The sequence below is a fragment of the Neophocaena asiaeorientalis genome, unplaced genomic scaffold, assembly GCF_003031525.2.
Source record: "Neophocaena asiaeorientalis asiaeorientalis breed wild unplaced genomic scaffold, Neophocaena_asiaeorientalis_V1.1 scaffold150, whole genome shotgun sequence".
In the NCBI taxonomy this organism is placed as follows: Eukaryota; Metazoa; Chordata; class Mammalia; order Artiodactyla; family Phocoenidae; genus Neophocaena; species Neophocaena asiaeorientalis.
Window position 1 is genome coordinate 11,674,757 of NW_020176571.1, and position 14,298 is coordinate 11,689,054.

The following is a 14,298-nucleotide window of genomic DNA, read 5'->3' on the forward strand; positions in this document are numbered from 1 at the left end:
CAGCTGGAGCCTTCAGAGGGACCAGAGGGATACTCCTCTTGGAGGGTTGTTCCAACTGGCCTGGAGCCTGCACGCTGGACAGAACCTCACGTGGTGAGTGGTGTGTTCTGTTTGACCTGGTGGTAAACCAGAAGTTCTGAAAACCTTATCTGACTGTAAGAGTGCACAGAGTATTTCAGACAAAATCTAATGAGGGCTCAGAGACTCCCGGGAATAAATTTTTGTTGTTGTACATATTAGGTTTTACAGATGTTTTTACAGGTTTATTCAGAATGTCTGAAAACTTAAGATGTCTTATCGTTCCTCAACTTCAAGAAAAACCATTTTGACTTCTCTCAAAATAAAACCTACATCCCCTCTACAAAGTAGTAACAATAGCAAAAATATTGTAAGTACACAAGAAGTAGAAAACACTGTAAACTCCCGTTTAGATTTTAAACATAAAATTGTAAATACAAAGTGGATTGATAGAAATGTATATAATTCCTAAAGACAGAAACTGCTGTAACGTTACAGCAAATAATAATTCTGTTACTTTATTTTTGAAAAGTGGATGCTTCAAAGATTTCTTTCTTTCATCTGTTCGGTAGCTTTATATGTAAAGTGAAAATAACTTTAAGAACATGGGAATCTAAATAAAATGGAAAGCAATTGATAAAATAAAATGAACTCAATTTGGCAAAAATGAATGTCTACTATACTGTTCCGGGTACTATTATAGACATTATTTGCTTTCAGACTCACAGCAACATAGGAATTATTATCCCCATTCTGTAGGTAAGGCATAACTTCACAAGGTCACATAGGTAGGTCCCTGTCTTGCTCCAGAGCCCAGATTTTGGCTCTCCAGACTCAAAGTACAGTCCAGTATCACTCATTTTGGTAATCAAGTTCCGTAGGTTAACTACACTGTTAGATTCTCATGAATAATGCTTTATTAGATAAAGGATAAGAGATTTAAGAAATCACATTGAACTAGGAGGCAAAAGAATGAGGCTATGGTCTCCATCAAATTCAGACTCACTGGATCACTATTTATTCACCCTTAAAATGAAGAGATTGGACCAAACATATTTTAAGGCATTTTCCAGGTATAAAAACTTCAGACTTAGTAAAACATTCTGTCAGATAAAAGGTTACACTATGTTCTTTGCTATGATTATTTGTTTTTAAAGAAGAATGCCATGGTAAAATGATGGTACAGACATAGGGTCCATTGGGCAAGTTTACCCGATGGTGAATGCATTTTAGCCCTTTTCCGTCACCCTACCCCTGCCCTGACATCCTGTCCTTGTAACCACAGTTTGTCCAAAAGAGGACAGTGGTAAGATAATAATAATGGAAAGAACTTGAAGTATTATCTTAAAAAAATATTGATCGTCTCCTGTTTGGTATATATAATATTACCATTCTTTTAATTGTTAGTTGAGTCAAACTTCCTCTCTTTGACTGCTTTAGAAAGAAAAGAGTCTGCTCCTAACACCGTATTTATTAAGACTGGTCTGAACTCTCAGAGACAATAATCTTACAGTGCCCAAGGCTTAACTTTCCTTTACGAAAGATTTATTTTTACAAGACTAACCTCAAGTTTCAGCTCAGAAATCAGCATCAGATTTTGAAAACAAGAACTAGGTCACAACTCAAAGTAAATGATAAATAAGCACCAATCCCTGGAAATACTCACAGTCCCCTTGGTCAGCTGCCAATGCGGACCAGGCTGCCACCCGACTTCTAACATCCACCTGGGTCACAGTCCCAGGTGGCACAGGGGCGGGAGCTCTGGGTGGAGGCGGTATACCAGGGTCTGCTTTGGAAATCATCCTAAAAACAGATGAAAGCAAACTGAATTTTTACCATCTCTATTTCTACAATACATCAATTCTCTCAATTTTATGGTATTAGTTCTTCAACCTCAAGAAGAACTATGTCAAGGGGTAGAAAAACAAGGATTTCCTAACCATGCCATGTTATGTATATTTATAAATGTATATGAAATATAAAAATATAGAACATTTTCAAATCAGCTGAAAACCAGGTTTAACATTTTTTCTGGGTCTCCTATGATTTGCAAAGGCTGTTAACCAACTAGAGACCTAACATCTGTTTATAGTCCCTTTGGCTACCTTGCCTTAAAATGCCACACATTGGTTCATGGGTCTCTGTGACAACACAAGTAGAAGGAGCCGTATCAGAGAAAGACCAGAATCACGGAGAGAAAAGGCACACACACATACACCAACAAACTTGTGAGAGCAAATGAGTTGAGATTACAGGTTGTAATCTCAAAATATAATAATATACCTTCACTGAAAATATATTTTTTTTCATTTTTAGAGGAAAAAAAAGACTTAAAAACACACCAATTCTAGCCCTTAATTTCTTTTAATGTTTTTACCTCAGGACATCAGGCCGCCTCTTCTGTTTCCCTCCTTTACTGTCGCTGATTGCGCTTTCAATATCTTCACTAATTAGGTTTGCCTGCAATGAAAGACAAGTTACCTGGGGGCTTATGGATTTTTTTTTGTCTTGGTATGTAGGTTAAAACAGAAAAAGGGAATATGTTCCCTGTCCAAAACAAAAATGTCTTGATGCAAAGAAGCCATTTTATTTTGTTTAAATCTGCTTTCGAAACATAACTCTTCCGGTTTTTTTAAGTGAACTTTGTAATGACAGGATTGAAAAACTGAAGGAATTTTTAAAGATTATTTAATCCAGATTCCTTTAGTTTTTTTTTTTTTTTTTTTTTTTTTTTAAAGCTATACTTGCATAAAGGCAAAGAGAAAAAGGATTTGCATATGCTGAAAGTATAAACACATGCTGAAAATGTAATGGGTTAATAGCTATGCCTGGGAAGAAGTGAAGGAATCAGAAGTACCAGCATGTGAAGCAGCATCCCTCCTCTCTCCCGTCCTCCCCATCCACTGGGCCCCCATTAACTGGTGGAAACCACTCAGTTGCAGCAGCGCTACTCCCAGTTTAAGACAAACCCACATTGTCACGGGGTGGACCCCAACACTAGGTTGTAACCTTTGTGATAACCTCTTTATTTTGTCATTGCATGTTAATAAAAATTAACTTTCTCTAAATGATCTGACATTTCCGATCCTTTTCCAACAATAATCCTTGAACGTTTGATTTGGTTTTCTTGGGAACCAATAAGAGATTAGCAGCTAAGAAATTTATTTTGTTTGGTTCTGAAGTTTATTTAGCCAGTGATTAGTACTGTACATTACGTTCTTGCTGGGATGTATTTATCTTCTATTTTGTGCCTGCTTGTTCTCTGTAATTACGTATGTTTTTCTCAAATACATATATGCATACATACATACATACATACATATTATACTCTTTTACCATAAGTCCAGGTAATCGTAAAATTTTAGAACTGAAAGGATACTTAAAGATCATATAATCTGTTCTTCTTGTTTTATAATTAATAAAACTGAGGAATACTTATATGATGACTTGTCCTAGGTCACACGGCTATTAAACGAGAGCGCTAATGCATCCTAGTCCGGCTTCACTTCCATAAGAACATCCTAGTTTTAGGAAGACATTACAAACGTCATTTCAAAGGCTTTCTATTATGTGGGAAAATAAAACTGAAGATGCCCAGGAATCCTGAATTTCCTATGGGCAGGGTGTGGGGCTGGCCATCATATTTCTAAGAAAAAATTTACTACAGAGGTGAGCAGGAGTTTTGGGTAAAGTCCCCTGATAAAGAAACTTTAAAACACAAAACTGATGTTGCAAGATGGCCCATATAAAAGAAACCACATATTTCATTGGATTTATATTTTTAATGGGGCAAGAAAAAAAATCCATCTCATATGTGCACCAATGGGTAAATGCATATAGCTGTGTAGTGGTCCTTGACTTTTAATGAGGACAGAACAGCATTCAGTAAATCTGTTTTGGACCCATCAATATCATCATGCCCTATCAAATAAAGCAAACCTTTTATCCTCAAAACTGAAATCCAGAAACTTCACTCAGCCCAATAACTCTTAGTTTCCAAGGAGGGATTTTAGAGCGCTGAAGCAAACACCAGATTTAAAATGTCTTTTAGCATAGTTCTCTGTTTTTAAAATGTTTGAATTAAATTTCACTATATTTTCAGAGCAAAATATTCATCTTAATCCTTACTGATTTAATAAATCTAACCTTGCAAAATTCTTAATACACTTTATGACTTTCAAAAGGCACTATATAAAAGTTTGATGAACATTACGTACACAAATTATCTACTGCCACATTCTTTTCAAGTAAGATTTTTAGAAAATCATTTATGACATAAATTGAAATTAAAAGAAAATTATAAAATACACAATTCATAGTCAATCTTAATTTACCTAACATATTTTAAGGTCAAAGAATTACAGAAAAGATCAAGTGACACTTCATGCTAATCTCCCGGCATTTCTTTATAAGATAAAAACTGCCTGTATATGTTATAATATGCAGTCACAGTGATAAAACACTGCTTTGGCGAAGCACCAGTCAACTCAACCAAAAATGATTTCCCTTTTAGAGAAATCAACTCATGAAATAAAGATTCAAGTTTGAAGATAAATTCTAATGTCCAATAAAGCATCACAAGTTATAATCATTTGAAAATTACAGTGTACTTTGAAATACAAATCTTCAGCGTATGGCATATTATTACTGGTAACTATGCTCAACTATTTTCACATTATTACTAGGGGATTACATATCTTGAGGAATTATTCCAGTCACATAATTAAACAGTGAACCTTAAATCGATATCATGGAAAATGTCCAAGTGTTTCATTGCAATAATCCATGCTATGTGATTAGTGCAGAATAAAATAGGATGACATGATTGTTTATTGTCCATGAAGAATGATTTTTGAAGAATCAATCTTTAATTATAAGTCCAAGTCCCTCAGTGAAGAATTTAATGTATTATCCACACCTTTGTTTTAATAAACAGAATGCATCTGATTTCTTTCTTTTAATACTATTCTATCTCCTCTTTATTTACTTAGCCTGGAAACCCTAGGGAAGATACCGAGGTTATTTGTTTTCCTTACAAAATCCTAAGAAACTAAAAATCTAGTACCTACTAGCCATGTGATTGAAGTAGATAATCAAAAGCTGCTGGAACATGTGCTTAAAGGGAAAGAAAATTCACCATTCTTTTACCTTAATCTCATCACACTGGAAAAGATGAAGATCGGGCTTGTTCTGAGTTGACTCTTTGCACACGAGGGCAAGAACTGAATCATAGTTACAGGAGTGCATCACAGCTTGGCAGTGTTGGATTGTGTTCAAAGGAAAATTCTCCAGTTCATTCTACAAAGTAAAAATATAACTTGCCTTATTTTTCATTAGCTATATAAAATCTATCCCACAAAGAGCTCTAGGCATCATACCAATAATTTTTAAAGTATGCAAATCACACTGACAATGGATGTTAGTAAACACAGTAAATTTGGAGGATGATTAGGTCCAAGTAGGCAGCAAAGATAACAAGCCTGGTGGATGGGAGAAAGAGCAACAAAAATGGAAATATATAACAAAGGAATGTAGTTGTGTTCTTAGCAAACAGAAGAAATACTGAAATTAGCATTACTGATTTCCTAAGATTATGGGCTAGAGATGATGCCTTTAAGAGCAAAATAGGTAAACTGAGGCCTCCTTCCAAAATTATTCACCATATTACCTGGTATTCTTTTCCCTGTGGCTATGTAGTTTTGGGTTTTTTTGTTTGTTTGTTTGTTTTACTTGAACACTGTACAGTCATACTCTTAGTTTCTACCTTCAGTGATCACAAATGTTAGGCTGAGAATAACACATCATTTGTACACTTTTTATTTCACTGAATCTCTCAGATGAAAAAATTCACTATGTAAGTTTTTCCAGCCAAAAATGTCAAACAGCATGGTCAGAACAATCTTACTAAAAAATACATTCTTCAAAATGATTAAGATATTTGGTCTTGTGAAAGTGAATATTATTTCATGAGATATATTTAAGGTGCTTATCCTAACACTAATGGCCTTACACAAGTAGCGAGTGGTGTCATGATGGAATTGACGGGAGAAATTGTGGGGGTTTTTTAAGTAAACAAAATACAATATCCCTGATAACTAGAACATAAAAAATAACAATAACTTTTATTACAGACAGCACATAGACATCACACCATAAATTTATTCTAAGTCCTGACTCCCTGGGACCCAGAAAAGGTGAAACAAAAAAGGCAGGTTCCATTAAATTAGAATGAAATTTATGAGCCATACTAGAGAGATAATAACTTTTCTTTCTTTGCAAAAGTAAATTAAATAATATCTCTCCTCTACAATTACTTGAAACTATGAGGATTAGAGAAGCTCTTAGTTGCTATTCTCTCACAGAATTCAATGAATGAGATGAAAGAAAGGGCAAATTTTACCCCAACTCCTATCAGACAACAAAGAGTTGTTGTCTTTATCTTAGCAACTCAAATGCCTATTAGATGATGGAGCTCAGAAAAGGCCTTTTTCAAGAGCTCCAGCATCTTACCTGAGTAGCTGTGTAAAGGAAAGGTGCCCAGTGTTGGCCTGGTGGAAGTTAATGCACATACACACAAACCTTTTTATCCCCGTTCACTCACTGGGGTTCAAACCGTATCACTGGGATATGGTTTGACATAGCATGTAATTAATATGTGTCATAAAGAATAGTGCCCTACAGGGCTTCCCTGGTGGTGCAGTGGTTGAGAGTCCGCCTGCCGATGCAGGGGACGCGGGTTCGTGCCCCGGTCCGGGAGGGTCCCACATGCTGTGGAGCGGCTGGGCCCGTGAGCCATGGCCGCTGAGCCTGTGTGTCCGGAGCCTGTGCTCCGCAACGGGAGAGGCCACAACAGTGAGAGGCCCGTGTACCGCAAAAAAAAAAAAAAAAAAAAAAAAAAAATAGTGCCCTACAGGAGACTTATTTTATTTTTTTGGTATCAGTGCAATTGTTTCTCTTTTTAAAATTTATTTATTTTTATTTATTTATTTTTGGCTGCATTGGGTCCTCAATGCTGCGCATGGGCTTTCTCTAGTTGCAGCGAGTGGGGGCTACTCTTTGTTGCGGTGTGTGGGCTTATTGCGGTGGCCTCTATTGTTGCGGAGCATGGGCTCTAGACGCACGGGCTTCAGTAGTTGTGGCACGCAGGCTCAGTAGTTGCAGCACGTGGGCTCTAGATCACAGGCTCTGTAGTTGTGGCACACGGGGCTTAGGTGCTCTGCAGCCTGCGGGATCTTCCCGGGCCAGGGATTGAACCCGTGTCCCCTGCATTGGCAGGTGGATTCTTAACCACTGCGCCACCAGGGAAGTCCCCAGGGGCCTTATTTTAGCACGATGCATTTTTTCCCTCACTTCTTCCATCTCTTCATACATGGTTAAAAAAACATTGTATCCCTCTATCTCCAGTTTAAAAACATGATTTCACATGCATAAAGTACATAAAGTATGACATTTTTTCTTCAAAATGACTGACAAGAATATTTTACGTTGCTAAATTTTTACCCATTTTCAAACAACCTGATCTAATTGTAAACATAAATATTTGTGGACTTCCTTGAAAATAAAATAGTATAAATATTTCCAACTTGCCTTTGATTCTAAATCAATCAGGCTCACAGCTCTCTCGTCCACTTGAAGAATCATATCTTGAGTCCAAACTTTGCCCTTGGCATCAAGCAATTTCAGCTTCCTTATTCCATCGTCAACAGTTATCATAGCATCTTTCCGATCCAGAACAAAGGTAGTCAAGTGCTTATGATTGGCAAAAAGAAAAAACGTAATACACACAGTCTCTTAGTAAACATTTTCCCAAAAAATAGCAAAGTTAAACTAACTGAAGTCAGCTAGTAGAGAGGGGAGAGACAATACAAAGTACTGTAGAACTTCATGGTTACCCTATTGGGATAATAAGGTCAAACAGGTTTTTGTTGAATAGAGGAAATGATGCCTTGAATCATAAAATATCTAAATCTGTTTAATACTGAGCCTTGTGGAACTACATAAACTTGACAGAAACAAACTCTAAACAGATTAAATAACATTCTCTTTATTTAATCCATTTTATTCCATTTTGGTTATTTAAATGCTGAACAATAGAAGGCAATCTATAAGGCAGCTTGAAAACTACAGACGTTGGTAATTGACAGCAGACACAGCAATTCTAGTCTGTAACAACTGTCCAACTTTTCACTCTACTGAAACAAAACTGTTTAAATGTAATTAAGCATGCTTGAGGAGGTAGAAACTTGAAAATAAGAGCAATTTAAAAATTACTTCCTACTTAAATATTTTCCATTATAATAAGCAAATGTCCACCCAAGTAGATTCCAATTAAGAGCAAATATCTTAAAAGACAGCAATAGAGGAAAAACTAAAAAAGAAGAAACCATTGCTTAAACAGAACTAGTAATGACTTTAGACAAAACTAAAAGTAAAACTAAACCATCCACTGAAACTGTCAAGGCTCATTTCAAGAAGATTCCATAATACAAAATAGAAGCCTTGGTCCTGTTTTTAACCAAAATAAGGCTGACAATGATAAATGACTAGTTATCATCTTAATTTATTCTCTATGAAAACAGATTAACAAGATACTTTTATATTTAACACCTGCTTTATAAAAATCTGAAAGAAAAAATGTCAACACAATTTACAACATCATAGAAATGAAATAAAACATAACTCTGATTTTACTACCAATTTTTATGTCCCTCAAGCTTCATTCTAAAGTTAGCAAACATCAAAGCATCTTACTTCAACATGGTATTGGGATATATCTGACACGCTGCTGACACTATCCCGTGCATAATTCTTCCTCTGTTCTGGAAAAGAAGTTGAAAAAGCCATTATTTACCCATGAGTGGGCTGATGTTCATATATCAGTGTCTCGTGGCCATCTCTAAAACTAGTCTATCTCATATATAAGTACAGTAGTACAGTAGTATAAGTCACCACTGTGTGGTGTATCTGAAAATACTCATCGTTCACATTAAATGAAAAAGTCATGACAAAGCTTACATTATATGCAAGAACAATTTGACCCAACATAAGTGTTCTGAATCCCAAAGGTTAACAAGATTATTAATGTTGTAAGAAAAAGTTATTTTGTGTAAAGATTATATTAATCAGGGACCTCTTCTTTGGCAAAAAGATAAAAACTGGCTTGTAAATTTCATCTTTTAATGCACTGAGAACAAAATGGAACTGCAAATACTGTCACAGATGCTGTATTATATGAGTTAGACTACATTATTAAAATAATAAACACTGCAAGGAACATGTTTCACCACATCCACACCATGGAGAGTGTTAAAGGAGAGTCAGTCATACTCACTGCCATTAAACTTTAACAATTTTCACACATCTACAGAACACACAAATGTGATACTCAGAATTGTAGATATAAGCTGTTAGAAAAAATAAGAAAGTTAGGTAGAAAGTTTCTGCACCAACTATTGAAAAAGCAAAAAGCAACCTTTGTTTTTCTTTTGTAAAATGCTGCAAAACCAAAATAAAATATGTGAAGGCACTATTTTGTATTTGCTGCTTTCTAACCAAGCAACTTGATTATTTGTAAATTTGCAGTTGCCCTATTTTTTCTAAAGCAGCATGCTATGGTGAAAAAGAGCTCTAAGTGGGAACCAGAAGAGTTTTGATTCTCACTTGGGCTCTGTCATTAAGTAGGAGATTGAACTTGGCAAAACTCTGGATCTCAGCACCCTTATTGTAAAATACAAGGGTTAAAGAAACAAGATCAAACTTCAAGACTCCTACAGTATTAAAATTCTGTCTCTCTGTCTCTATCTCTTTCTCTCTCTGTCTCACACACACACCTTAGCTTTCCTAATAACCATTTGTTTTTCCCCAAATATAAACCTGTTTCTTTCAGGTAGTATAGAAAACTTTTAGATTTTCCTAAAACAACAGAAGTTGAAAAGTTCTGCTGAACATAAAAGCAGAGCAAGTACAAAACTATAAAGCACATATACAGACTAAGAATGTTAACACATAGAATTTTTTTAAACTTTGATACAAGTAATGACTTTTCATTTATCTTAATGCTTACATGAAAATATAAATATGCCTTCTATTATATCACTATGATATTATTCCAATATATTCTATTTTTGCTTTTGCAGCATTAAAGTTACTTAATAAAAACAGACACACTACAAAATTCAGTATCTGCTACCTTTCTTTTTCTGTTTGGAGGATGATCTGAAGAAGTATGATCCATCTGGTCCTACCAAAACAATGTGACCAAAAAGAAACATCTGGTTTCACCTAAAATTTTCTATTCTGTTATGACAAAACATAAACCTTAATTTACATATTTTAAAAAGTGAACCATAATTTTTTGATTATTAGCTGAGGACTAATCAATGTGAGATATTAACAAATGGATAATTTTTCTTGGGAAAACCATTAGAACTTTTAAAATACAATGTATAACTCAGGGACACATCTGAGAAAAGCACTTTTAGAAATAATCAATGTTTCAGAATCACTGATTCATCGTATTCTAACACAATTCTCCACAGCCAGCTCAGAACATGAGAGTAGTTCTGTTTCCTCTGGTCTGATCTGAGGACAGTAAAAGGAATGGCAGTGCTTGCCATGGTCTCCAATTTTGATATGGCGACACCAGGATGTTCAAATGCTTTTCTGAGTCTTTCAGATAAGTGATTGGCAAACACAGTTGAAGGTCAAAAATATTATGTTTTGTAATTAAATATTCTCATTATGAAATAGTAAGACTTTGTTCCCCCAAATTTCCTAACACGTAGTTTCTCAATCCCACAGAAACGTACTTTACAAAAATAGAAAAACACTATTTGATAGTATTCATAAAACAGCATGATGTTAACTGATTATTCTGCTTGCCTAAAAGATATGGTACCATTTCTAATTTTCCAAATCAAGGATCCATTTTAGGAATTCCTAAGCTCTTTCTCTCTCATGTTACACAATAAATAAGATGTATGTGTTACAAGAAATTACCTTTAAAAATCCTAAAAATGTATAAATGCCATAAAATGGATTTATAAATAAACTAGTGGTTTCAGTGATTTAAGTCAATGAATAAATAAAAGTGACTATTAACATTTTAATAGGAGATTTTGAAAGAAGGCTCCTAAAAGGCAATTATAGTACATTTATTTTTTATGAAAATCACATGTATTCTCAAGTACAGCTGTAAATAGGAATTATGCTCCTAAACCTGAAAAATCTCACCCAAAGCCTTAAAACCGTGTGAAAAGCCTAAAGAAAGTCTCCATGATACGCAAGATAAAGTCTCTCCTGACGTTCACTACTTTCTCTAACAAGGGTCCTCAACCTTGGCTGCACGTTAGAATGAACTTTAAAAAAAATCCTGCGGTCCCCACGCCCCCCAGGATTCTAATGTAATTGGCCCAGGATGCAATCTGGGCCCTGGGATTTGGAAAAGCTCTCCAGGCAATTCTAACATGCAGCCGAGGTTGGAAGCTACTGTCCCAAAATCTGTGCAAGTGGCAACTCATCTACCACATCTTATCTCCTTAAGTTGAAATTTTTTTCTTTCCAGGTTAAGAGCGTAAATCACGGTCAAACAGTCTCTCTCTCTGAATCAATTAGAGCCAGGAACAAATTTACTTGGTTACAGTACCACTGATTGTGTTTCACTGTCTTTCCTAACAGCTTTTATTCCATGGACCACAATACACAAACCCAAAAGGATGGAAGAATTCAGTCACCAAAGACGAAAATCCTGTAACGCATCATTTTAGCATCCTTGAGTTGATACGCTGCTGCGAAAACTGATATTCTACTTCCGGATCAGGAACTTAAACAGGTTTCAATGAACTTTGGATGATTATGATATATCACAATAGGTTCATCAGTTGTACCAGATGTACCTCTCTGGGGGGCTGGTGACAGCAGAGGAGGCTAGGCTGTGTAGGCATATGGGAAATCTCTGTACCTTCTCCTCAGTTTTGCTGTGAACTTAAAACTGATCCCAACAAAGTCTTAATTTTAAAAAATTAGGTTTCATCTGACGCTTCAATGAGTACAATGGCAGCTATAACAATATGCAGGTCTCAGCATTTAAACTGAATTCTCGTTTGCCTATGTTGCTGTTTATGCATGAGAGCAAGATTTGAAACAGCTAACATTCAGAAAATTGTTATTTTCTCTTTCTCTGAAAACAAAGTGTGCTGCTTCCAAAATAAGGACTTGATTATTAAAAAGAAAAAAATGTAACATAAATGCAGCTGCCGAGTAGTCCTCTCCCTAAATAAAACAATGGGCTACAGTTCTTATTACTTTACACTTATAAAACTTTCAACCACAGTAAAGGAGAATTCCTTTCTCACTAGTTTAGTGCATAATTTCCATAGAAGAGAGGTGGCTTAGTGGGAATCAGTAAGAAGCACTGAGTAAAAATTATAAGCTCTCACTATCTAGGCAACTATAATCACGGATTGACAAATCAGTATCTGAACAAGATAACTTTTTAAAATCAAGGTCATTTTTACAAAACTACATTATTTAAGAATTAATTGTATTGGCCAGTCCAACAGGTCGTTAAAATAGCTTATCCCCGAGGAGAAAAGAAGCTTTAAAACTTTCAGCTGAGGTGGAAAAATTGCCAAAGTGTCTTTCTGAGTCACATGCACTGACATACTCTATGAAGCAGAATTTTGACTCTACCATCGCCCAGCCTCCTGACAGGATATAATCAAGGGCCTTCTACTTCTTAAGAATTTCAAAAAGTTTTTTCTTAGAATATTAATTTTTTCCAAGTAAATCACACCTTGTAAATAATGAGTATGGAGATAAGAGAAGTGGGTTTTAACCCTTCAGTGCCACCTGAATGTATAAGAGCTGGCCTGAGCTTCAGTTAGGACAAATAAACAGAGAGCCTAGGTCCAAACCAAGATCATGAGACACAGAGAAACAGAAAGAAAAAGAAAGATAAGTACAAAAAGAACAATACGTGGGGTAGATATCTATTAAGAAAAGTGGTATATTCAGGAATACTGCTCTGAGAAAGTTGAGTCAAGCACCATGTAAAAATACAGGAAAGTTTACAGTCAAGTCAATTATACAGAATGAACTGTATAGTTTATAGATTACTTATGCTCACTTCTTACCAGTACCTCCCTGAGAAGAACAAAGAAAATCAGGAAAAAAACAAATACATTTTCCTACTTGCTAATATCACAAAAACGTTCAAACTTAAGGTAAAATGAAACTCGAGAGAGTGCCTGTCTGTCATGTTTACCTTTCACTACCTGGTCTCCCAACAATACTATAAATGTTGGTCATGACGATAAAGTATTACTAAATGATAATTCTGTGAAACTTACATTGTTCTGGAGACAGGATGACTTTAGACAGCTGATTACTTAAGGTAAATGGTCATATTCCAAATCCAGCAATATCTAATTTAAAGGAAAGTTATTTTTCTAGGAAGTTCAGCTGTTCAGCACACAGCAGAGAATCCACACTTAAATAAAATAAGCCCTCTGAGTGGCAGACAGAGACGTCACAATGTTTAATATTAAAATTTGCACATTTTAATGCATAAGGGGGAGGTCTCTCAATTCCCCACTCAGAACCCACGTACACTACTCACAAGATTTCCTATTAGTTTCTCAGCCCACACGTATCAGAAGCAATGCTAGAAGCAGGCATGTTACCAACAGGGAAAAGTTCATATGGGGTTATTAAAGCTGCTTGGGACCCAGACACATGGGAAAAACAGCCTCAAATACTCCAAAGGGAAAAGATTCTGAATGATCTGGTGTAAAGGTAAGGAATGCAGCCTCTGAGCACATGGCAGTACACAAGCTCGTGTGCACACCACTGACCCTCTGAGCCATGGACAAGAGGTTACAGGAGCCATGCCCCAACAGAAGGGAATGTTTTAATACTTTTTACAAGCATGTTCCTTAAAAGCAATTTTAAAGCTTAAAGACATTGACAAGCAGGTTAGCCAGAAAAAAATGTATAACATTTTCAATTCCCTGATTAACAGCAGACAAATGAAATGTTACTGTCATGAGATAAGAAAAGAAAGAAACAGTAGAAGAGAGAAATTAATACGTATTTCCTATTTATGTCATCAGGGACTTTAGTGACGCAGAGCCTCTGACATGCTGGCTTTGACATTTCTTGTACAATAATAAAGAAAGGACAGTATAAGGTTATTAAAACTGCAGCACATTTTAACCATTTTCCTTGAATAAATGAACACATATCTAAAAGAAGCTAACTTATTGTCATAATTGTGTAGTT

At 35.6% G+C, this 14,298-nt stretch overlaps 1 protein-coding gene across 6 annotated transcripts in view; it reads right to left on the bottom strand.

Moving 5' to 3' along the window:
• EPS8 (EGFR pathway substrate 8, signaling adaptor) overlaps positions 1-14,298 on the bottom strand; it is a 187,817-nt gene that overhangs the window by 50,138 nt on the left and 123,381 nt on the right. For 5 of the 6 annotated variants that reach the window (XM_024733470.1, XM_024733468.1, XM_024733466.1 and 2 more), the window contains 6 exons: positions 10,208-10,258; positions 8,770-8,837; positions 7,606-7,767; positions 5,167-5,316; positions 2,396-2,478; positions 1,685-1,821 (listed from right to left, as the gene is read on the bottom strand). In XM_024733470.1, the coding sequence (XP_024589238.1) occupies positions 1,685-1,821; positions 2,396-2,478; positions 5,167-5,316; positions 7,606-7,767; positions 8,770-8,837; positions 10,208-10,258 (651 nt within the window). The remainder of the gene's footprint in view (positions 1-1,684; positions 1,822-2,395; positions 2,479-5,166; positions 5,317-7,605; positions 7,768-8,769; positions 8,838-10,207; positions 10,259-14,298) is intronic. The other variant, XM_024733472.1, reaches the window with a different exon arrangement.